This window comes from Podarcis erhardii (assembly GCF_964252035.2).
Source record: "Podarcis erhardii genome assembly, chromosome: 3".
Classification (NCBI taxonomy): domain Eukaryota; kingdom Metazoa; phylum Chordata; class Lepidosauria; order Squamata; family Lacertidae; genus Podarcis; species Podarcis erhardii.
Genome location: NC_138507.1, coordinates 47,926,568 through 47,953,095, shown reverse-complemented (window position 1 = coordinate 47,953,095; position 26,528 = coordinate 47,926,568). Strand labels below are relative to the sequence as shown.

The 26,528-nt window shown below is 40.0% G+C and overlaps 1 protein-coding gene across 1 annotated transcript in view; it reads left to right on the top strand.

Annotated features, from left to right (window-relative positions):
- The window catches only part of ASCC3 (activating signal cointegrator 1 complex subunit 3), a 204,620-nt gene extending 180,156 nt beyond the window's left edge, over positions 1-24,464 (top strand). Inside the window, exons 37-42 of the mRNA XM_081856656.1 lie at positions 2,539-2,763; positions 12,722-12,873; positions 14,373-14,514; positions 22,017-22,226; positions 23,390-23,565; positions 23,667-24,464. Coding sequence (XP_081712782.1) covers positions 2,539-2,763; positions 12,722-12,873; positions 14,373-14,514; positions 22,017-22,226; positions 23,390-23,565; positions 23,667-23,814 — 1,053 coding nt within the window. The 3' untranslated portion in view covers positions 23,815-24,464. The remainder of the gene's footprint in view (positions 1-2,538; positions 2,764-12,721; positions 12,874-14,372; positions 14,515-22,016; positions 22,227-23,389; positions 23,566-23,666) is intronic.
- The last annotated feature ends 2,064 nt before the right edge of the window (positions 24,465-26,528 follow it).

Sequence of the window (26,528 nt, the reverse complement as noted above, 5' to 3'; positions counted from 1 at the left end):
TTCTCACCCATATTTCAATTATTATTTTCTGCTCTGATCCTCCCCTTTTGCATTCTTTAATGAATCATTCCAAACTGACCTTATTTAGTTACTGAGTAAACTGAGGAGAATCACTCCTCAGTCACTTTGGGGTGAACCTGAAAATGCTTGGATGAGCACATCTGGTAGACAATCATGAATTACTTTCTACTCACCACTGCCTTTTGAGCAGTGAATGCCCATTAACATATGATGGTGACTTTAAAAAATGTAGCGTGGCCACTGGGATGTCCTTCTGGCACATGGTGAGTCAACTCAGTCCTCAGGCATTTGGAAATCTATAGAAAGGTGATGGATTGTGTAGTCAGGGTGCTGTAGGTTAAAACTTCCACACAGTAAACTTGGTGACTGCTTAATTAATGGCCCTTGGGTTCCATTCAGCCTGCCAAAGAAAGAAGGGGGAGAGGGTGGTGAAGAAGCAAAGTGAGTGTTAAATGTATCCAGGGCATCGACCTTCAGTTGCCTAACTTTTCCCGCCTCTGGACAAAATATAGACACTATGGGAGAATTGTATGTTATTCCAAGAGGAGTTATCAAAGAGCTTCCAGCTTTGAATTGTTCAACTTTCAACTTCATTTGTGTCCTAAATGACAGGACACAAAGCAACAACAGAGAAAACAAGGAAGGATGTTCTTGTCTGTTGTTCCCCTAAAATTGTAAACTTCAGTACCTTGGGTTTTGAAAGTCGTTTTATTGCCAACTTTTTGTTGAAATCAATACTCTAATGAAACAAAATATTTTTGTGCTTAGACTGCCACTGTTGAACCCACGGCATTTGCAGACTAGGATAAGGTTTGTACTGAAAAGGGAAACCCAAATGGAAAATACAGAGTGAACAGCCGGGCCTATTTGATTTGATTATGGAGGATGTTTCTTTATTCTGTCTTTCCTTGTGCAATCTGAAAACAGTAGCAGGGGGTTACAAGCAGAGTTCATCATCAGGTTGTCAATCACTGTCATTTAACATTTGCAGTGGGAGATGTCTTTATTCAAGGACAGCTGGGCAAATCAGAAGCACAGATTTGCAGTTAGCAGTCTGTCCTGCCTACACTAAACAAACAGGGACAGGGCAGACAGACCGGCCTCTTGCATAAAAATATAATGGACTGTGCTGACCTTGGTGCCCTCCATTCAGCTTCATTCCCAGTTGTATAAAAGCTTCAGTGCCCATTCTCAATTTCCTTTAATTACTTACATGATGCAGATAAGAAAATGAACTTCACTTACAATCATCCATCACACACAGGAAATGAAGTAGGCAAGTTGTTTGAAACAAGAGGAGTGTTTTGGAAGTAAATAAAACAGGTTGTATTTGCAGGGGGAGGGAAGGAGTCTGGGGAGCTATTTTCTTTTTGCAGAAATACCAGCTAAGCTGCAGCTACTCCTCTGACCCTGCCTCCCCTACTCCAGCCTCTCCCCCCCCCCAGCCCGGTCTGTCTCCCAGTTGTAGCTGCTAGGCCGTACTGAGTAGGAGGGGGGAAATCTCCTTGGTAAATATTCTTTAAAATATCTTTAAAAGGGTGCAAGTTAAATAAGAGTGAGGCAAACATGCAGAATTCAATAGGGCTTAAAATGGTGGTGACCTTTAGGTTCAGAAAATAAATGACCACAGTTTTCACAAGAGATCTGGCAGAGACATCAAGGATTAGTTCGCAGTTGTCTTCAGTCAGTCTTTTTATGACGAGGAAGAAAGAAACCTGCTTAAAGAGCATGATTTTTTTAAAGAAACATAAACTTTATTTCGAAGTTTTTCTAAACATCCTTTTACCTTTGGGCAGTAGCATTGCTGCAACATGTGATATTGTTTATAATCAGAAGTGAATAGTTTTGTTGAATATTAACAGTGGGTTGTCTTTTAGGAACATCTGAAGTTTGGCTAATGTATTTACAGCTTCTTGGGGAGGTGGGGCTTGAAGGAGGATTCATCTGCGCAAGCATTTAATTCCTATGGATTTGTGAGAAATGTAGCCGTTTTGTCCCAGAGATCTACAGTTCAAGAAATGATGGAAAACCAGACCATATTAATTGTGCATTTGGTGAAATTAAAAGTTGAGAGACCTTTCCCCTTTGAAAGTATTGATTTTGCCATTGCAAATCTCTCCCTTGAACATTCTGGTGGAAAACCTGGTAGCTTTGGTAGTACAGTAAATGCAAAAATAGTAGAATATTGTAAACGCTAGCCATTCTTCCCCAAGCACTGCTCTTCCCAGTGCGACCTCTTCTGCACCCGCCTCTGGCAGGAGAGCTTTAAGGACACATGTGGAACTTGCCCAATGTCTGCTTCTAGTTGCCGCCTCTTGCAGTACATCAGATGCCATCCAGAGGGTATCCCTGCCCTTGTGAGCAGCTTATTGAAGGACACAATGGCTGTTGTGAAGGGAAGGAACAGCAACAAAATCTGCAGAAGCAAACTCACAGTCCTGTAGATCACAGCCATCATGTTTTCCGCACTAACATTTTTTCTCTTTCTCCCCCCCCCCCTTTTTTTTATTTATTAAGGATGCTGAAGAGTATGCAGACCTTCCAGTACGACATAATGAAGATCAAATGAACAGTGAACTGGCCAAACATGTCCCCGTTGAAGTCAATCCGCATTCTTTTGACAGTTCACACACAAAAACCCATCTTCTGATGCAAGCCCATTTTGAACACGCTGTGTTACCGTGCCCGGATTATGTCACTGATACCAAGACGGTGTTAGACCAGTCAATTAGAATATGTCAGGTACAGTTGCACTCTTTTATGATCACTTGCCTGGTTTGCTATTGTTAGCTGTCACAATATGGATACAAGAATGAACCTGAATTGTTCACAGAGATTGCATTAGTACAGCATTCTAGCATTTTTCTGTATTTTGCAGTTCTTACTTTGTGCATCCTCACAACAGTCCTGTGAGGCAGGTAGACTTTAATGGTTCCATTATACAGGGAATGTCAGAAGAAGAAGAAGAAGAAGAAGAAGAAGAAGAAGAAGAAGAAAGTTAATTTAGGACTGAGATGTAAGCAAAGTCCATGTTGATCCCACAGAAGTTGTGATTAGGCAGACACAGATGGGGACAGGGAAGTGGATGTAAGCCCCACCCTCAACAGAACGGAATGCGCAAGCTGCTCTTCAGATATTTGCTAGAACTAGAACAAACATATGAAGAAGGTTTGTAAGCACGTGTAATCGAACACAATTAGAAATCTCCTCACCATTTGGAACCCTGGCTTCTCAGTTTCCAGTGACAGCAATTATACCTTCAATTGAGCACAATTAAAACCGGGGCTAATGGGAGTTTTTATAGTATCTGGAGGGCGCCAGGATGGAGAAGGCTGATTAACAGAAGCAAGATAATGTTGTGTTTAAACATTACACTGGATCTGATCTGCACATTTAACAGAATAAAGTAGTATGAAGTGTTAGCATAGATTGTACTATTTCAGTTCACAGATAGGGGGATCACATTTTTAAAGACTTTACTAGCTGTAAAAAAAATAACTTCCTTTAAAAGGTTTTTAAAAAAGAAAGCCTATTAGAGAATGAGCTATAGTGGAAACTTTTTTTCTGATATACTAGGGTTTGCTCTCCTTTAAAACTTTGAGGAAGCGCTTCTATACAGTGGAGCATTCAAAATTGTATTCCCCATTTCCCATCTGACATTGGTACAGTCTGTTCTATCACTTTATTCTGCTACGTGTGCTAGCCATACTCAGGGGATGCCGAATATGAGAAATCTATTTATTGGTCTTTTACTGGCTTCATATTAAGCCTAAAGCAAGTCATTAATGTTTCTGTGCATTTAAGCACCCAAGAACTTACATTTTCATTATTCTTTGATTCAGCTGCTTAGAAGTCTACATTTTTACTATGGAATCCAGCATTGTTTACAACCAGTAGCACAATATAGTACCCGAGTAGTTTTTCTCCCAAACAATATGTGTTAAAAATAATACTGTGCTCCATTTTTCTGTTAAAAGTGTGCATGGTTTCTGATCTGTATTGCTGACCATTTGCATGGCAATAGTTTAATAAGACTTTCTTGGGGGTGGGGGTGCTGAAAAGTTAGCTTCAGTAATTTTAAGTCATCATATTAGTATTGTACCAGAATATGTGAAATCACTCATTCCTTCTTTGCGTCAAATGCTTTATTACTGCAAGTTCAGTGATTAGTTTTCTTTCTGCTGTTTGAAACCGCCTTTTGAATTTGTATTAATTGAAATAGGTAATTGAAGTAGTAATACCTTTCAGTTCCTCACTCAGAGGGCAATCACTTCTTCTGAGAAGTAATCTGACAGTTGCCCGCTTTGCATTTTGATTGGCAATGAGCCTCCACTTGTAGAATTGTTGATAAAATATTTTACCATTGCCAAGTAGTGAGGCTGTCATGGTGCTCAGTCTTAACCTTTGAGAAGTGTTTACCCATGGATGAGTTAAGCACATCTCAGTAGGGTACCTGTACATTGAGAGAAGAGAAGGCTTCAGATGTTAGAATTGTATTTCTTAACTGCTTAAGGGAGGTGTTTATGCCTTAACTTTGCACTGCCATGCAACTCCATGGTTTTTATGACTTTTTAATGCCTCATCCGAATCAGAAAACCTACTATACACACACACACACAGGAAGGGGAAAAACTTTAGATCAGCTTCTCATTTGATGAAAACTCCCATCATTGTGAAAGGCAGGCATGGACAGAAATAATTGTGTTGGCCCTTGTAATAAATGGAAGTAGGAATTCATATATTTTCCTGCTTCCACTTGCATATATTTTATAGAGAAATTCAGCTGTTTATGCATACCTACCCTTTTATTAGTAGGCAGATTCAAATGTGTGTTGTACTTTCAACATACCCATCTGAGTACCCCATATAAAATGAGAAACCATCCTGATGGTGAAATCCGACATGGCACTAAACCTCTCATTCCATCAGGACAAGGATTTCTCCTAGAGCACAGGACCTCTCTCCTTCTCTCCTCTCCCAGCACACCCCATTTATCTGTATTAGGGCATTCTCTCAATCCTCTGGAGAAGATCTGGGAAGGGTATGGATATGGGCATGCGCAGAGGGAGGGGGAGGGGAGGAGTCGCGTTGCGCAAATGAAAATACAGTGACAGAATGCAGTAGTTGGAATATTGCCCACATATATCGAGATAGCAGTTTCACACACAGTGTAATTTTCGGACAAAATACTAAGTCCGTACAATTATACTTTGGGAGAAATAATAAGCCTGACCTCTGTCACTACTTTGTTGCATGGCCTCTATTGCTAATTTCTCACTGGTTGTCATTTTTGCACCTCATTGCCAGTCAACTTCCACCTTACAATTTTCTCCTTTATATACCATCCAACTAAGATTTCTCTTCATGCATCTGAAGCCATGCCACAAAGGCACAAGCATAATAACAAATTAAGTACATTTGTTAGTATTTATGGTGGGTTTTGCTGCAAAAGATTAACACAGCTCACCCTCTGCCAATTTTATATGTCATTAATATAGTGTAAGAGACGCATACTGATGTGCATGTTGCACCTAGTGTGTTGTCTATTTGTTCAATAATTGTTTGCTCCAATGTGCAATATTTCTGGGCCAATTTAATTCCTCAAAAACTTGATCGTCAGCTTAGAAATTTTGGAAAGTCGTGACTTCAGTCCAAAAATGGATTTGGCAAGTAAAAGTCCTTCCTTTCAATCCAGAGTCCCAGTTTTCACCATACATCTTTCTTCTGTGGCCCCCATCACGTGTGGGTGTCTAGCTACATGTTTCGTTTTTGGAACCACTTAGGCATTATTACTGTCCATTTTCAAGCATTTCCATGTGCAAATAATTATCCCTGGGTCTTTCAGATACCTTAGCCTTTTTAAAAAGTCACTTGGTAGAGGGGGTAAATGTGAATATTCTTCCGTGTACCTCTGGTGCATAGCTAATAAATTCAAATGAGCATGTCATTTAAAAAAAAAGAATCTTAATTGCCAATACAGAGTTACTTTCCATCTGTCTAAGCTTTTTTCCCCCACATGTTTGTTTTTAAACACCCCAGGTAGCCGTAAGTACTGCTATGTGGTAGTATATTTGGTGACAATTTGATGATACGGTTCTCTCCTTATGTACAATTCTCTCCCCCTCCCCCCCCTCTCCAAAACTCATGACAAATCTTTTCCCAGTTGGCACTGGAGAAAATGACTAATGCTTAACCCATTTGTGTGATCAGTTCACTTAAGCAGCTACTGTGAAATGTTAATCACAACTTTAATTTGTACTGCATTAGCATTTTGATTAACTTGTAGGCTTGCTAGCACACTTGAAGCACTTTTACTCATAGTTACTGCTCGGAAATGACTTTTTGATTAATTAAGTTTGTTAGATAGCAGCTGAGCTTCCTGAATGCTAACCTTACGGGGCTAAAAGTTCAGGAGAAAGTTATTGTGAACAACTGTTGCCATTGAAAAGCATTCTCTGAAACACTATAAATATTTAATTATTTACACAATATTGAATATTCTAAGGAAATTGACCTTAACTCCCTCCCTCCCTTCCTCCCCCCCCCCAAAAAAAGGTGCAGATGTGACTGGAGAAAAATGGTTTTAGATTTTCCTTTTCCAAAAATATTGAGCGTGGCCTGGCAAGTGGATTAGAATTTTGTAATTTGGTATGCTTTGGGGTTTTTGAAGGAATATTTCTATTTTTTACTTAATCATTGGAAGAAATTGGTTGTGCCTGTCGACAAGACTATTAGCTTAAAAATGTGGTGCATGATCTATCCTTGTGGCACACAGACATAGAACTCAGACAAATTGCAAATCAGTTATGCATTATTATAGCTTATGCAGTCTTCGTCCAGGCTTCCCATTCACTTCACTGGAAGGGTCAGCTTTATATGCACATGTCTTTTCATTCTCAGAGGTAATTGGTGGTTGTGGATATGTGGATTTATTATCCTGAACAGCAAATCTTAGCACTGGGCATTTAGGTACCATTCCACTAAAATATAAATTAATTGTTTTAATTTGCTGACTATAATGAATATGTCTGTTGAAGAAAGTATCCAGTGATGCATGTTGTGACAAGAGAGATAAGTATTTTCAAAATATGTCAGCTTGTGTAATAAATTCTATTTTTTTTATTTTTCCTTAATTAAATCTGCTCACCATCTTAATGCAGCTTTGACAGAATAGTAATTACCTATAAACGATGATTACCTTATAAAAAGAGCACTTCATTTGCTGTTATCTCATTTAATTCTTTGCACAATTAATAAGACTCTGAATGTCCAGCTTAAATAATTGTATGTAGACAAATATAGGGCATCCGTGATACCACAGATATGTTTTTTACATAGTATATAATCTGCTTTAAATGGAGATATGAAGGGCTAGAGAGGAAATTTGGGGAAACACAGGGGGGGAATGAAATATGATCTGCAGCATTAGGGAATGAGAATTCTGATATACATAGCACTCAAATCCAATATAAATTTCTGCACCCAGAAGGTTCTGCCATCTTCATGAGTTGCTTGCTTGTACCGCCTTCTGGTGACCTTTGGTCTAGCTTGGTGATAATAGAAGCAACTGTCCTTTTCTTCTTTTCCTTTGACTTGGCCTCTTCCTTACGGCCAACTTTTCAGCTCTTCCCTCCATCAGTTCAGGAAACAGCAGCTGTGCTTGAAGAATAAAAACATTAGAAGGTAGGAGCAAAACTGTAAAAAAACCCAAACCCTTTTGTGGGTGTCAAACCGAAGATGAAATATCTGGAAGTTTGGATAGAAAGTGAACTCTAACCACGGCTAACAGAAGGAAGTTGACTACTGCTGAGTATAGTCACAATTTTGCATTAACCAAACTAGGTTCTTGTAGCTGTACATTCCATAAATATGCCAAATAATATTTCATATTCTGAGTTGTAAATGCTAAATGTTACATTCTTAAAGGTGTAAGGTAAGCTTTGGTTTGATTTTTTAAAATTAAGTACTGCATATATTTTAGTTTTTCCATAAACTTTCGATTCCCCCCCCCCTTGACTTCAAATTTTTCAGAAACTTTAAAACTTTGCATTTCATTGAAGTTACTTCACATGATTTAATGCTTCTGTTGCTAGTTGTTGGAGCATCTTCTGTATTTATATAATATAATATAATCACACACAAAGAAATGTGTCGGTTTTATTCAACACATGTGCCTTTCAACCCAGAAGAATTTCACTTAAAATATCGTATTCACTCAAATCTAATGCTCACCTTTTTTGGCCAAATTATGTTGCGAAAATTAAGGTGTGCATTAGATTTGATGGCACATTAGCCTCAAGTAAATACGGTAAAACCTGATTTAAAATTCGGAATTTGAATTACTATCTTAGCATGAAAATAATAGAACTTTCAGGCTTTCAAAGTATTCAATCTATTCTGTGTCAATGTAAAAAAGATTCTGCTATTACACTAGAATATACAATATACCTGCTCCACAACTTGCACTACCATAAGGCAAAACAAGGTGGTTGCTTCAGGTTACAAATTTGGGGCATCATTACAGTATCTAACTTGAGGATGGTACCGTTTGGATATTCCACCTTAGGTGTCAGGAATTCTTGGTTTAGTAGTCCTTTATCCAGTTTCAATACGACGACTTCTGACATTTCAGTGCCAGATATTAATGGATTACTATTCATGCCAATAAGAGCAACCTTGGCTGAGGTCATTTCCAAGGCTCCCTGTAGAACCCAATGTTTCTAAGGAGGGTTCTAGCTGTGATCCTGTCAGTACAGAGCAGCACAGAGTTAATAGCATCACAAAACACAGTTAAGCATTATGGGAAATGCAGAATAAATATGAAATTTTTGTTTCATTTTTTAAAAGTAAGGACTTTACCTCACCAAAGAAAGCGATATTAGGTTGTCTTTTTTAAAATACCAATTATGGTGATGGCTACAGGTGCAAAATCCGTTTTTACAGAATGGAGCAGATATGTTAAATATGTTCTCCATTAGTTGCTCCAGTATACATGTGACTGACTGACTGGGAGAGCGCAAGCAGAATGACTCAATTTGCTGCTTTGAGTATTTGAAAGGATTTCATTTTCCATTGCTGTGTTAAGCATTTATGCGTGTTGCACTTAGCTAATGAATGAAAATGTGAATGGGTTTCCAAGCAGCAAATGGAAGAAGCTGATCTGGCTACGGTTCTGATTTCTTCACAATGTCCCTGTGCTGGATTTCACACCAGGATAGAGATGCTATGAATAAATATTATGGATGAGAGAACACAGAATAAGAGGGGAAAGAGGATTTGCCGCGTGGGCCTTAGGCACTATGTAGAACACACCCACACACTCAAGCGTTTGTTATTCCTTATTGGATACGAGTAAACGGCTGTCAATTTGTGCAAAGCTCTCTGTGTGGCAGATGATCCTATAACAAATTTCTGCAGCTGGCAGATTGTAGATTTGCTTGCTCAGGTCCTTATTCCTTTGTCAAAAAAAAAAAAATCTGCTTAGTGAGGAAAAACGAAAGAAAAAGCGCCAATAGAATTCATTGTGCAGCCCAAAGCCCTCTCCCCTTCACACACTGAATTTGTATATTACACTATAAGAATTTCATCACTACAGCTGTCTGTGTGCATAAATTTCAGTACGGTCAGTAGGTGGGGTAAAAGAGTTAAGGCTATCTCGTGTTGATTCAAGCTCAACAAAGCCAGGAAATTGGAAGCTAAGGTTAATGTCTTTAAAGACATGCCCTGTGGTCAGTAATAATGTGCAGTGTCACAAATTGTACTTCCTTACCATTTATACTCCATGCACTCACAGTTCTCCTTTTTTTAGCTCTTTTAGACCCAACTCAAGATAGGAAGGATGGAGTGGCTGGGACCAGCAAATGCTCGTTCTCAATTGTCTTATGATGCATCTAAGCATCAGTCTGTTGCTAGAGGAAACCTGTTGTGCATTAGCACATGCATGTTGTTTGTTTCACATCAGTAACTGGCAGAATGTGTTAAACAGTGGTGTCCTCTGATGCAGTAATGGTTAATGTGGCAGGTGATGGTGCCAATAATGATAAAGGTCAAAGCAAGTTTTGGAACTAATTCACCTATACATCGATTTTAAAAAGACAACAATGAAAGAGGCATATTGGCAGGGTGGAGGTGGCTAGCATCCCCCCTCAAAGGCAGCTACAGGGATTTACATAGAAAATCAGGGTAGACAAATGACCTCAAAAATCTTTGCCCACACATCTTTTCTATTGCAAAGTGGTGTTGGGGTGGGTCCAGTTTGAAGCAATGAAGTGGTGTGCTGAGAGAGGTTTGCTAAGCCCTTCCGCGTATCGCTACTTTTCAGCCGCAACCCCAGAAGTATGAGTAGTGAGAAATTACTGCTTTTACAGAATTACGATTCCAATCGATGCCCTCAATGGTGTTGGATGGTCGGTATGGCAAAGTACAGTATGAAGAGAGACTTTGTATATGTGGGCAACCCTGTGTAGAGGATCTGTACCATTATGTATTGCAATGCCCACTATATATAGATCCAAGAGACTGATTTATAAAACCCCTGCTTACAAATGGAATACACTCTAACAGGGTGGAAAGGGTGAAGTGGCTGCTGAGCGATACTGATGACTTTGTAACATATAAAGTAGCACTATATGTGTTGGCAGCTAAGAAGATCAGGAGAAAAGAGCTAGATAAAATAGCAGTCAACTGCAAAGGGGATTTGGACATTTAAGCTGGCATATTTTACCTGAGATTTCCCTGCTATTATAATTTATGCAACAAATAATTTCTATGAGACTTGACCATGGTTTATTGCACTGGTAGTGCTAAATGTTTTTATGGTTATTGCTGTTTTTCCTTTTGTTCCCCTTGTGAACGATGCCATGGCCTTTGGCTAGCGCAATAAAGACTATGAATGCATGAATGAGAACTTATGCTGATAAGGCTTTTTCAAAGGATAGATATTGCATTTTCTGTAAGTACCATGACACCTAAGCTAAGTGAATGTCTGCATAGTCCAAACTGGTGCTATAAGTAGGCAACTGAAAGTTCAGGAAGAGCCCATTGAAAAAGCTAGGGGGGAAATCGCTCCTCTTCCACCCACCTCCAGGTCATCCAGGCATGAAAATGTAGTGCTGGCTAGACAGAGTGCATAGCCCATTGTACGCATGCAGTGGTTTGTAGTGTTCCATTCTCCCACGGAAGCAGAGAAGTAAGGATCCAACATATGCAAAAAGTCATCCATGCATTTTTCTACTGAGTAGCCCATTCACCCCTTTAAATGCTTACCAGTTGGAAGAATCCTAAAAAGTTGTCCTCCTCAAATTGTATTACATGATTGTGTCAAGAGGAGAGAGATTGGAAATCACCATTTAAAAAAATATGAAGTTACCTTCCTGTCCATATTTGTTTTGCCTCCATCTGAAATCCACAGTGTCATGCAATGAGTGTTATGGTAGCAGTGCTTTTGTTTACATACAATCACACTGGACATGATTTTCTCTTATAAAAAATCAAAAGCTCACAGGACATTGAACCATAGGCAAAATAGTTTTGAACATTGGTCCTTAGCAAACGCTAAGCAAACTTGGTCAGAAATAAACCTTTTGAAAGGTAAGCATAAACTACCGTTTCCAAGCTGAATCTCTTCCCCCATGGCTGCCACCAGCTTTGTGTACCTTTTAAACTCAACATTTCTCCAGGATCAGTGTAATTTAATTGAAATAGCTCTGCATGTGTAAACAACTCCTTTGTTTAAAGAAGATTTCGTTGTTTAGTTTGCCTTAAGTAAATGCTGCCTTTTGTTTGTCTGTAAAACATTTGATTAAATGTACAGGCTAATATAGACAGCTTAGCATTCCTCTAGTGGGCTGTACAAGAAGTCTGGAGCATACATTTTAGCATCAAAATGCAGCCTAGATGCTCCCTGTATTTATTTTTTAAATAAAATAAAACAAAAACTTAAACTGAAAATAAAAAGCCTTCTGCTTCCAATACTGTCAGTGATTAGCTTTCCAGGTATATTCATGAAGTGTCAACCTACTAAAGCTTTTCAAATCTCTTTGAATGCTTCTTGTTTTGTCTGGCAGTTGTACATTTGTCATCATGTACAGTTTGGATAGCCTTTAGCTGCTGCTAATGTCAACATGTGATTTTGATGGTTTTACTGTAGGGCAGTATACTTTCTTGACCTGCTGCAAAGTCTAATATTCTTAGGAGAAATGTATAGGTTGATTAAACTTAAAAACCATGTGATGGCACTTAAAAAACTCTGTATAAACATTAGCCTGATTTAAATATTCTCAACAGTGGTGTGACTAATTTCAGTATTGTTCGAAGGAAGTGATTCACATGGTTGATACTGGCAACATGGTTGCTTCTCATGCTAACACTGTCCTGGGGACCATTAACACTGGTATGGAAAATCGTACTGACCCCCATAACCCACCTTACTGTAGAAGAGTTGTTTTGGAAGACAGTTTTATGCTTTCCTTCTTTTCCTCAGGCAATCTGTGACCTGCACTTTTCTTTTTTAAAAAAGATACACTTAGGAACCACTGCACAGGAACTAATTCTGTTCTCTTGAGTTTCCCAAATGTAGTGGACAGTCTCACAGAACTACTGTGAAGATAAACAATATCATATTATTTCTCATTATGTGGTTTCCATTGATCGTGTGAGAAATTGATAAGGAGTAACTAAAATTGTTGTCTTCTTGATTTAGGCAATGCTGGATATTGCAGCAAATGAAGGTTGGTTGGTGACTGCTCTAAACGTAACCAGTTTGGTACAGATGCTGATTCAGGGGCGATGGATCCACGATTCCTCTTTGCTTACTTTACCTAACGTTGAATACCACCATCTTCACCTCTTCAGGTATGCATTCTTCTTGGGTACAGAATGCAGATATCCCTTGCTTCCCCACACACGCATAGTGACACATGAGCCAGGACCATTTCATGAAGTCCTGATTGTGGGAATTCCCACTACACACTATTCCCCAATTTACATCCACTCTCTTCATTATGGCTGAACAGATATGTTAATGTAAATCTTTCCAAGTTTCCAGTCCAACACTTGGGAGTGTATTCAGTTGTATCCTTTCTGTAGTACCGTGTTTTTCTGTGCCTAAGATGAAACTTTTTCCTTAGTAATAATAGGCAAAAATTGTTGGTCATCTTATACACGTATAGCATCGGCTGTACTTGAGGGACGATTCCAACAGATTCCATACGAAAAGCGCTTATGTCCCTGCGGAGATGGCAGCACAGAATCAGTGGCACAGGCCCTCCTTGCGTGCACTCTTTATAAAGACCTGAGGAACAAGATTATTATGCCTCTTTTATTGACCATTTTGGGTCGCCCAACCACTGCCACAGTGCTGTTTCTTCTGGCAGATCAAGAGGAGCAGATGACAGCAAAGGTTGCAAGGTTTCTAGCTGGGGCAATCAGAATAAGGTCCACTATTTGACTGCTGATTCAGGACCCTAAAGTGTGTTTTATATAATCAACTTTTTATTTTGTTCTGTGTATATCGCAATGTTTTTTTGTTGCTATTGCCGACGGCTGACGCAAATAAAGTTTCATTCATTCACATATAGCAGAGGGGGGCCGGACGATTGGTGGCAGCTGTGAGCAGGAGATTAGCAGCAGCAATAGGGCATACTATCGTCTGTGTTGCATTGAGTGCTCAGGTGGGCTTTTGCGGCAAGTATGCAGAAGATAGGTGTCTGCGGCTATGCATGTGATTTACAGTGGTGGGCACCGCAAAAAAAGCTCAAGAACTTTGGGCAGCCACAAAAAATAGGGGTTGTCTTATACATGGGGGGGTGTTATACACAGAAAAATACAATAATCTGCTGATAGATACATATAAGTTTCTGGGTGGTGGTCTTCAGAGTGGAGTGCTAATTCGTATAAGTGGACCACTACATTCGTCTTAGTTGTAGATGCATAAGGATATGTGCAGAGATGGTCATCTTATTAATTTTAAATGGTAAATTGAAATAAATAATGTTAATCTGCATGGTAAAGCTATTTTCTTTCTTATTAGACCTATTTAAAGCAAGAGGGTAGCTACTTAATGTTATTTGACCTTGGACTGTGGTATATGCAATCTCTCGTGTACCCTGTTTTTAAACTATGAAGCTTGCAGTGTGGTGGTGTTTGTGCAACTTGCATTTCAGATTCATTAAAACATAAGGCTGTTGATGTGAACTTCTAAGACAAAGCTCCACTTAAAATAGATTTTGCCTTCTTTTATCTTAAAATGTGTATTTCTAGTTTCACCTTCTCAACTTTCCTTTTTCCTTTCTTTTTTATCTCCTTTCCTGAGCTTCAATTCTTAACTGGATATATCTTTACTGTTTTACTAGGAAATGGAACCAAAGGAAAAGGAAAGGTGGTTACCAAGGGCCTATTGAATGTCTTCCTGAACTGATTGCTGCTTGTGATGGAAAAGAGACTGTTTTTGCTTCCATTGTAGACCGAGATTTCCATGCCACACAAATTACACAGGTAACATTTTCTCTCATGGGTACAGTTTAAAGTTATTGGGTCAATATATATGGAAAAAATCCACTTGACACACTTTCAATGGAGCAACATGATTTTTGCATACATATATATTTAATCCACCTAAAATTTCAACAATTGGTGCAGAAAAGCTTAATTCAATCTAACATGTTCCATGCTTCAAACACACACAATTTTGACCAGAAATTCAGGACTGAAGCCTAAATGTATTTGCCATAATCTCAGGTAACAAGATAATGGCACACACTTTGTCTTCTGCACACACTTTGTCTTGATCGGCTTGCTCTGCCACAGGTCCTGGCTGCTGCAAATGCCCATGAACCATTTGTGTACACCATGCATTCCAATTTCTGAATGCTCCAAGAGGTTGCTGAGGGGATTGTCATGCAGTACCATGAAGCATAGATGTTTCTTGCCTGCTGCATGTGGGGCATGTGTGTGAAGATTGTCTTTGCAGAGGTTGATTTTGTTTCTTAGGTAGGTAGGTAGGTAGGTAGGTAGGTAGGTAGATAGATAGATAGACAGACAGACAGACAGACAGACAGACAGACAGACATAGATATATAGTGGTACCTCGGGTTAAGTACTTAATTCATTCCGGAGGTCCATTCTTAACCTGAAACTGCTCTTAACCTGAAGCACCACTTTAGCTAATGGGGCCTCCTGCTGCCGCCGCACCGCCAGAGCACGATTTCTATTCTCATCCTGAAGCAAAGTTCTTAACCTGAAGCACTATTTCTGGGTTAGCGGAGTCTGTAACCTGAAGCGTATGTAACCTGAAGCGTATGTAACCCGAGGTACCACTGTATATGATAAGTTTTTCTTTCATGTAACAGAAGCAAATATATTTAGATATAATAGACCCTAATATATGAATCAGCAAATAGTGTTTGCATAGCAGAGCTAGTATTCTGTGACATTCTAGGGCTGATGCAAGTGAACTCCAGGATGGCAAGTGTGGTGTGGTGTGTGTGTGTGTGTGTGTGTGTGTGTGTGTGTGTAAGCAGTGCTGTTTGTTATGGTCAGTGGTAGCCACAAGACACAAATCGCCCACCACAAAGGTGTGTTTAAAGTTGCTGCACTGGGGTGGGGTTTTTTAAGTACGTGGGTCCTCCATATCTTGTACTTGGGTATACCTGCACACAGTTGATATAAAATGCGTGTCAATGAGAAATTGTATGTTACAATATTTTGAAGAAGAAAATGCTGCTGAAATTAAGTTTAGTATTCCAAGGTAACTCAAGTGTAGCAGAACTATGACTAGAGACATTCTAACTTTTTTTGAATTCACCCTTAAAGCAGAAGAATCTGCCACCTGTGTTTTTAGAGAGGAAAAGAAAAATACTTTGTTAAAAGATTGTGTATGTTGAAGCATTTTCTGGGTTCAGGAATGTCAAGTTAAACTGTAGGTGCTAACTAAAAATTATACCTTCAAGTTTTTTTCAGGTACCCTAAGGTTGCAATCCTAACCCCACTTACATGAGAGTAAGCCCCATTGAATTCTTAGTAAACATAGTTAGATTGCGCGGTTAGTGACTTACCTAAATATAAAACTGCATGTCCTTTGCACTTATCTCCTTAATTTCAGATAAGATAACATTTTGCTTCCAAACAAAAGGTAACTATTTTAATGTCCATTACTAACACCTGTATTTATATATAAAATGTCATCAAAATTGTGAGTAAAAATGCATTATGATCAAAACAAAACCTTCTTTAACAACAGATTTCTAACATAATATACAATTGACTTAAGTCCAAGTTGTAGATGTGTTGAAAAATTAGAACATTGTTATAATTAGTTCAGGGAAAACTCAGAAGTAAACTAACTTAATTTATTTGCATAAATTGCCGTTCTGTTATCTTTAAAACCAAATGCAAATTGGCTCTGTCTGATACGATGATGGTTATTTGGCTCAAAAGTGCTTCAATTTGCGTAGCAATCTGGTGTCGTCTCTGCAGTGAGACGATCCCAGGTAACATACAAATCCTGAATTATTCCAGAAATTAGTATGTTTAAAGCATCAATTTAAGTGCTAATTGCAGTAGTAATGAGAAAAAGCAGTACTACTGTGAGATTTGCATCTCCCTCCCCATCAGTATGCCTGGAACAGTGGCTGACTGGCAGAGGATTTGGCTGCTAATTAAATAATTGTATGCATGGTAGTGTTCGCGTCTGATTCAATAGATGAAGATTAATCCTCAGATAAATATGTTTGGCTGGTATTGAAATGTCTTAGCAGTTTCTTCAAAAATAGCTTTTGTGTATGTGGTGTGCCCATATATTTCATGTGTCTGTTTAATATGTCAATAACATAAACTCTGCTTACACTATACATCTAGATGCATGTAAGTGTAAATAAATACATTATATTACAACACAGAAGGAAACGCTCATCTGAGTTCGAAGTGGCCATGCAACATATCTATATGAATGTGCTTTGCAGGCCCAAATAAAAATATGCTTCTAAAACATTTGTCATTATTTTTAAAAGAGAAACTATCACAGAAATAAGTTGCAGGGCTTAATTGGGCTTAATTTTTCATTAGCCTCTTTCTAAACCAAATAAATAAGAAGCCAAAGAAAATACGAATTACCTGTGAAAATGAACCTACAGTAATCTGAATGGGCAAGAGTGACTCTCAACACAGGTCCAGCATCCATAGGCAGAAGTTTCTCCTCCTCACCATCACTTACACACGGTAGACAGCATGTTTGGGGGATTGGAAGCCTCTTGTGTGCTGGATGGACACAAGGTAAATATACCTACTGATCTCCCACAGTCCCCTTAACATTCCAGTAAAGGAGTGTGAGATAGAATCCTATTGGAACCCTGCACAAGCAGGTGCTTCACCCTCAGTAAAGTAGATTCTGCCCACTGTTTTGTTGTACAGTTTTTCAAAAGCACATCACTTTATATGGGCCAAAGCTCTAAGACAATACAGTGGTACCTCAGGTTACATACGCTTCAGGTTACAGACTCTGCTAACCTAGAAATAGTACCTCGGGTTAAGAACTTTGCTTCAGGATGAGAACAGAAATCGTGCTCCAGCAGCGTGGCAGCAGCAGGAGGCCCCATTAGCTAAAGTGGTGCTTCAGGTTAAGAACAGTTTCAGGTTAAAAACGGACCTCTGGAATGAATTAAGTACTTAACCCGAGGTACCACTGTACGTAGTTCCTGTGAAGAGTTTGCTGCTCTTCAATTTTGTCAAGGGTACAAAAGTTTTATATAGGTACCTAGATTTCAACATGCAGGCTTTTTCTCTCTCCCTTCTTGTTGCAGCAGAGGCAGTGGGGTAGGGGAGGAATGAAGAAGAGAAAGCTTTCACACACACAAAACAACAACCCACCAGTGCTTCTCCTTCAGACCTCCATGATTTGAAGGAGAAACTGTAGGGGATGGGGGGTTGAAAATGCATTTTCACTCCACCCCATCAGCTGACAGAGGGTAGGAGCATGTATTTCGCAAGCCTTCAAAAATAAACCCGCCCCCCACATTTCTGCTTCAAACTTCCATGAAGATTCAAAATAGAATTGGGTGTTTGAAAGCCTTTTATAAACATCGCTCGGCACTAGGTAATTGAAAGGGGGGTGGCCCTGCCCCCCTGTGAACTTTGGCCTATCAGTGGTGAGGGGTATAAAGATGTAGCCTTCTGGCCAAAAACTGTTCTCCACTCCTGATTTGCAATATCTGCAACAGATATATATCTGGTTTCCTTTGAAAACTATCATTGTCTTGAAATAGAGATTAAAGCTATCAAAGTTGCAGTTGCAGTTAAGAGACTTGTAAAATCATTTTTTTAAGAAAGACATTTTGACTGTGATGGATTAGGCAGTAATGGCCAGTGCCCATTTCCCAGCAGGCTGTCACTGAGTGCTTCCCACAAGCATGTGATTGGACACTGTGGGAACAGGGAGCCACACAAGTGCCAGGCAACTGGCACAGGGGAAACACTTTTTAACCTTGCCCAAGTGACAACTATAACAGAAGTTCTGTCAGAATTCCCCCCTTGCAACCCTCAGCTGCCCACTTCTGTACAAGCAAGTCGCAGAAATTAAGTGAGCTGTTAAGGGACTAAGGTGAGAATTCTGAAAGAACCTTGTTTGCTGTACTCAGTGGAATGGGGAAATGGTTAAAGAATACTATGCCTGTGTCAGCATCAGTGCCAGCAAGGGAGGGGGGGTTGAACATAGACATCTCAGCAAAGGGCCCACTGATGATCTCGGTTGAGTTGCTGCAGAGTGGAAAGTGGGGGTGGAGATGATGATAATAACAACAACAACAACAACAACAATTTATTTATTTATACCCCACCCATTTGGCTGGGTTTTCCCAGTCACTTTGGGCAGCTTCCAACAAAATATTAAAATACAATTGTCCATCAAACATTAAAAGCTTCCCTAAACAGGGCTGCCTTCAGATGTCTTCAAAAGTCTGATAGTTGTTTTTCTCTTTGACATCTGGTGGGAGGGCGTTCCACAGGGCGGGTGCCACTACCGAGAAGGCCCTCTGCCTGGTTCCCTGTAGCTTAGCTTCTCGCAGCGAGGAAACCGCCAGAAGGCCCTCGGTGCTGGACCTCAGTGTCTGGGCTGAACAATGGGTGCTGAGATGCTCCTTCAGGTATACATAGAGACTGCCTTGCCAAAACCCAGAGCAAGCACTAGCTAGCACATATAGAAGTGAATCTCTGGGCATATGCAAAGCTACACAAGGCTTAGCCCTTGCTCACTTCAAACTATAGCTCCAGTTTGAAATACAAAGCTGAACTGGAATGTAAGGAACTTTTGATCTTGAGGAAGTCCTGAAAACTGCCAAGAAGTATAGAAAAAGTGATAGTCGCTAACTATTTTAAGGACATTAAAGATTCAATCCACTTTGGTTGCAGTAAGCAACTTCGAATGTGGATAACTTTCCATAAGAATTTGAACTTTTGGGTAATTATCTGAACTGATCCTCTGAACTCTCTGTGGTTTGCCTTATCACTAATTAGCACTTCAGTGACTCACTCATTATGGATTATGTTGGGAAGATTTAATTCTGAATGTAATTAAAGTAGTTTTCAGTGGCTTATAGAAGAATAGTTTAATCAGTAGGGGTAAGACAATTTTTTACATAAAAAATGGACATAAAATAATCTTTCTAAAGCATGTGTAGTACTCTTCAGGGGTTTCATATTTGCTTTGTTTGTGTTGGCAAAGTCAAATTAAGGAGTAAAATATTTATGGTGACAATTCTAGCAGTCGTGTTAAAACAAACAGACCCATTGACTCTTACAGAAATGGGGAAATATCCCTAAAGCACTGAAGATCGATTTTGGAGGGATTCAGGAATGATCTACCCTTGATCCATGTTTCTTTCCTCTCTCTTGGACTACCATGGCAGTTGTGACATGTAGCTCCAGCCCATATCCTTGTGTGAAAGACACAGGGGTGGATGTTTCTGAAACATCTGTTTTTGTACCTTAGGGCTATGTTTCACAGAGTGCTGGTGTCCAGTCTTGGTTTTGTGTGTTTATGGATCTTCCATGTTTCTGAGCTCTTGAAAAGCCAGATAAGCCGTTTAATTTGTGTGTGTGCATTTAATGTAATGGTGTGTAGTATCTGCTTGTATGTTCAAACATGCATGTGCATGTTTTGTTTTGATTACAGCCTGTGAGCTGTATCCAGCCTGCCATGTGTTTTTCGGTGTCCCCTTCTTTGCCCATCAGTGGGTAATGATGCCACATCAGGATGTATCTTGGGGACTGACTGAAATTCTCAGTTCTATGAGAGGCTGAATAAGCTGGCCCCTGAGTTAGTGGGTGTGAAAGCTTGGTCCCAAATTAAGTTTGTTCTACCTGGAGGATAGCAAACCTAGGTTCTAACCATTTGCCTGTTGCCCCTCAGCTTCAATCATTGCTCACCATACACCCATGATTAACAGGAATGCAATTAGGGCCAAGAGAGATGACCCCCTTGTTGCTTTTTCCACCTTCTGGGAAATGAAATTGTTAGTGACGCAATTGAGGGATTTGTTGGACCTTATATTCTTGGCAGAGTCTGATTTCCAACAGACATCAGAGTGGTTGAGTTTTGGGGTACCATCTGTGACAGAGTGGAATATTGTGTGGCAGGTTGCGATAACCCAGGGGAATAATTTTTAAAATGGAATACTCTGCATTGCACAAGCAAAAGGGCCTTCCATTAAATCAAAGCCACAATGGGGAAAAACCTGGTGTCACATGGCAGGGTGCGCTTCATCCAAGAAGGCAGGTGCATGCACTAGCTTAAGATAAAGTAGGTGTTTTCTTCAAATTTATTGTTTTGGTCATAATCAGGTTTAATTTATTGATGGTTGTGTTTTCTTCAATATTGTTATAGTCAAATTATGCATATGTAATTAATTGATGGTTCAATTAAAACTATTTAATTGGTTAAGTTTCTTTAATCAGGCAACATTAATTATTTATTAATTCATTAGCTGTTCATTAACATACATGCCCTACAATCCAAACAGCATATAGAGTAGCATTACGTGCAGAGGAGCCTCCCTTAAACTAGTGATATAAGATGTCTTTCAGGTACGCAACACTTGGCATGTAGGATTGTAGGCCAAAATTCTCACCAAAATTAAAAGTGGAGAGATCTCTCTATCTTCTTCCCTACCCAGCAGTTGTCCTGTGGTTATACCAATAGATTCAGTACTAAGGGAAGCTGAGCAGCTGAAAAAGGGAATAATTTGGGTACCGTTGATATAATAGAGTGCCCATTGCAGGTAGCACTTTTCTGCAAATCTTTCAATCTGATCTGTTGAACTCTAGAGTAAGTAGGTATCAGAGCCTGGTATCCCAATGCAGCAGAGGAGCCAAATAAAAAAGGCTGATAACAGAGCAGGGGTGGGAATCCTGCAGCCCACAGGACAAAGTTGGCCCAGTACAGGTCCCTGTTTGGCCCACAAGGCCATTTTTGCCAAACTACATCTTACATGATATGGGTAGAGACACAGATCAGCTGCGTGACTTGAGTTCCCCCTGGGGATCTCGATCACACAGCTGGTTCCTGTAGTAAGCAGCTTTGCCAGCCTTGTGCTTGCCACTTTGTCAAGCCTGGGACTGGTGAATCCCCCTGCTCTGCCAACTGAGTGATATTCCCAAATGCCTGCCAACTGAGTGATATTCAGACGCTTGGAAAATGCTGCACAAGGGACTTAGGCAGGTGGGTGAGACAGCACACTTGCCAATCATAAGGCGTCCTAGTGTCAATGTTGGCCCATAGGGGTGGGCACTGATAGTGATCTGACCCACCAGGCCAAAAGAGTTCCCCACCCCTGCAATGGAAAGTTAAGACCTGTGAAGGAATAATGGACAGCAGTTTTGTTATATACAAAAATCCAGAATGAAACACATAATTACAGAATGAGATTTTGCACGTAAAATTGAAAAACAAAAACAGTTGAGAATGTTTGGGAGACAATTTTATTTTTTGTGTTTTTCCTACTCTACAGGCTTGGCACTTCTTGTCCCACTTGCCCGTTATAGAAGTTAATATGACTATTAAAGGGGGCTCGGATGATGCAGTTCAAGAACAGAATGAACTACCTGTCCCAATGCTGGCAACAAACATGCGGGATAACAAAAAGTGGATCAAGTTGCATGCGGACCAAGAATATGTCCTCCAAATAAACTTGAGGAGATTGCATGTGGGCTACACCAAGGTAGAATTTTTTTGCTGTTCTTTGTCCCTGTCCCTCTCACTGGTGCCTAATGCCCATTTCTTGTCCTCCTTTTGGATATCTTAGAGTCATCATGGTATGGCTCCATCAGGTCAGTTTCATATGATGACTATTTTGCTTGAAAAATCACATGGTAGGGCTTGTATTCGCCGTATTGTGAATTCTAAGCCCAATGTGGATGGTCACAGCTGTATCAAGAGGTCGAGATTCAGACAACTAGCTGTATTCACTCATCACATGTGCCATGTGGTTAGGACCATGTGGTTAGGACATCACATATGCATATGAGACCTCCCATATGTGGATATATGACATAGTGAAAGAGGTGGGACCGGCTGGTGTGAACCTAACACTCTCTGACCACATGCTCAGCTATAAGGCATTAAGTCATGTACAGACTCATAGACATTCTCTACACGGTTATTGTTTCTTCTTGATGTGGTATATACCAGATCTCTCCGAGACCAGGTCTAGAAGCTCCATGTGTTGCAAACCGCTACAGCTAGACTGTTGGTGGGAGCAGACGAGTGCCAGCACATACCTCTGCTGCTTAAAAGTGTGCACCAGCTGCCCATATATATTACTGGATCAAGTTCAAAGTTTTTCTATTAGTTTACAAGGCCCCTAACAACTTTGATTCAGGATAGCTTAAGGCAGGCATAGGCAAACTCGGCCCTCCAGATGTTTTGGGACTACAACCCCCTGACCACTGGTCCTGTTAGCTAGGGATGATGGGAATTGTAGTCCCAAAACATCTGGAGGGCTGAGTTTGCCTATGCCTGGCTTAAGGATTGCCTGTTTCCTTATATTCCTGCCCAATCAATGGGTACATTGGGGGGAGGTCTGTATTAGTGGTTACCCATGACTCAGATGAACAGCTCATATCCACCAGGAGCCATGCACTCAGTATTGTAGCCCCAACCCTGTGGAAGTTCCTCCTGGCCAGGATTAGACAGGCCACCTCCCTGCTGAACTTCTAGTACTTGACAAATACCTTTCTATTTCAGCTTAAAATGCCTATATTAAGTCTGCATTCTGTTTTTACAATTAATTTTGATTTTGCCCACTGTGCTTTTTTAAACTGTTGTGCACAACTTAGAAATTTTGGGTGGTCATTCCATAAATGTGCATTTTCTTCCTTCCAGGGCAGGCAAGACAGCAAAGCCATTGCACCGCGGTTCCCCAAGACTAAAGACGAAGGGTGGTTCTTGATCCTAGGAGAAGTGGACAAAAAGGAACTTGTTGCTTTGAAAAGAGTTGGATATGTCAGAAATCAGAGTGCGGTTTCAGTTGCTTTTTACACCCCAGAAATTCCTGGAAAGTAAGATATTACTGAATGAAAGCTGTTTTGGTTTTTGAAACTGGGACTCCTTTTTGTGGGAGCAAAACAAACTGATATCCTTTTCTTTCACTTTATCACAGGTATATCTACACATTGTATCTTATGAGTGACAGCTACCTCGGAATGGACCAACAGTATGACATTTATCTGAATACCCTACCAACCAATACTGCAGCACAGGTCAACACAGAGATCTCTGGTGCCTTAAATGACCTGGCTCTGAACTAACATGGCCTTTGTACTCACCTGTGCCCACATGTTCATTCTGGGAAAGGGAATTGTGTTTGCCCAAGTGCAATCAGCATCCAACTTCGACACCTAGGAAATTGAAAATGACTACTGTATTGATTCTGATAACACAGAGTTAGCCACAGTGGCCTTTTACCCAATAAAAGGGTTGCATTTTTTAAAATAAATCATTTTCTAGGTTTCTTGCAAAGCGGCTCTGTTTTCCTATTAATGTATATTGCCACTGTTGGTTTCAGCAGGTCAGGAAATGAAAGGAGCAGATACTTTGATTTGCAAAAACTTAACCTTTTCATTAGTTTTCCTGAAATCATCATTGCAGCCACTTTCTGTGATCCAAACACGCCATTTATGTGTAAGTAAGCTGGAGATTCCAAACTAGCTCTCAAAGAGGCAGGAAAGTTCCAGCTGCATGGATGGTTTGGGCACGAATGAAGTATTTCAGTCACAGCCACTCTGTGTAAATGGTCCTTTCCCCCCTTTAATTTATGAGACAGGGCGATGGGGGAACGTTTCTGAGGTACATTGCAAGGTTTTGTACTGAAGACAATGCCTGTGGCACATTTTGTCATCTCAGAATTTTCTGTTTAAAATGTATAGGAAATCGTAATAAAGTTCAGCACTTAAGCACATCATATGTTTGAAAAGTCATTGTACCCACGGGCCTTTTAAAGGACTTCAGTATTGACTGTACATTCAATAGGCTCTGGCGTTTCAAGTTACATACAAAGGGGTTCGAGCTGAAATTAGGAATATAAAGGAGCAATGCATATTTAATGTCTGTAGAGTGACGTACTGCAGTGGATAATACTGGTAATTTTATTGGGGGGGGTCTAAAAAATTCCTCATTAAAAGAACACTGCTACTGTACTTGATAAATGTATTTAGAAAGGCCTAATTAATAGCTAGTACAAAACGATGTTAATGGGTATTTTTGTTTGTTTGTTTCTGGGTGGCATATAAAGTTATCTGGGCAGCTTACGATAATAAAGCACAAAGAAATACATTCAGTAGGTGTGCGATATAAAAATCAAGAATTTAAAAAGCTGGAGAAAGTAAAAAGGGTTTTATCTGCTGCCAAAAATACAGCAAAATGTGTGCTCTGGGGAGAGCATTCCACTCCCAAGGTGCTGCCACTGAAAAGCCCCTTCCCCAATGCCAAACTTTACTTGGGCCTCCAAAAGTGGTGGTCTGATATGTGTTGGTCCATAAGGGTAGAGGCTGTCCTTCAGGTAACCTAGTTCCAAGGTGTTTGGAGCTTTATATGTTAAAGCCAGAATGTTGAATTGGTCCTGGAAGCGGACTGGAATCCAGGACACCTGACAAAGCAATGGTGTGATATGAGCTAATTGCACAGTCCCAGGTAAGTGGTGCCCCCTATTCTCGACCAACTGAGGCTCCTGGATCATTTTCAAAGGCAACTCCATTGCAGTAATCATAGCAGGAGGCTACCAGCACTGATAACTGAAGGAAGGCTTTCTCCATACAGATGTGGCTGTGGTTGGTATATCAACTAAAGTTAACAAAAGGCTGTTTGCACTGCAAAAGCCACTTGCGTCTCTACCAACAAGGTGGCATCAGTGAACATCTCCCAAGCTGCAAACCCTGATCCTTTAGGGGCAATGTAAACCCCTCCAGAGCAGGATGAACCCGCATCTGCATTGATGCACCACATCTAAAACTATTTCCATCTTGTCTGGATTGAACCAGTGGCGGAGAACCATGTGCTTTGTTTTTGGTGAGCCCAGGTATTGCCCAAGAGCAGCAGCTATAGCAGTTCGCTTTACCCATTTAACAAGCCAGCAACAGCAGCAGGGAGCTAGATAGAAAGCACCACAATATATTAAGGTTTTCCACTGTTTTAGAAAAATGTGCTTTGTTTCCAATGTCAGTATAATTACATTATTATTTTTATGCTCACCTACCTCACCATACAAGTTTAATAAATAAATATGGAATGACATGCCAATAATAGTTCTATTCTCCTACCTTTTGTATCACAACTAAATGAGGTTGCTGAGACCTGTCTAATATTCTGAGATAAAGCTCTTAAACTATTTTGTTGCAAACAGAATAATTAATATACAGATACCATGCTCATTTGGTCACATTGGTTGGGGTTCAGCATATTTGCTCGTTGCCTTTGAAATCCTGCTATTTAATGTAACATATTTATGGGTTTAAGAGCCTATTCAAGGACTCTCAGGTTTGCAGTACTGGGTGCTTTTGTTCTTTACCTGACAGTACTTATATTTCCTTGGAGGGTATTTTTACATAAATGTTCACTGTGCTTCAGATAAGTTAACATAGAGAATACAGAAGGGTATTTCTGAACGCCTTCCATAGAAAGAAAATATCTACCTGATTTTTTCATTATCCCTGCGCACATAATGGACTGGATAGTTTCAAAGGGTCAGCTCCTCAGTGAAAAATAACCCTTTCAAATTCATTTTTTAAAATGTACCCACTAGAATGCTTTAATTTTTGAGAGAGTCTGGGAAGTATATCCAGTCATTTTGAACTTCCTCAGAGAGCTGCAGATAGTTTTTTATTGTGTTCAGCTTGCATCCAAATCTACATTTTTGAAAAGGCTATGATATTTTAACTATACACACCTCATGGTGCCAGGAAATAAATTGAATGGCTTTGCAATGCCCACAGCTGTAAAGCAATTGCTTCATAGAATTGAATCAGTG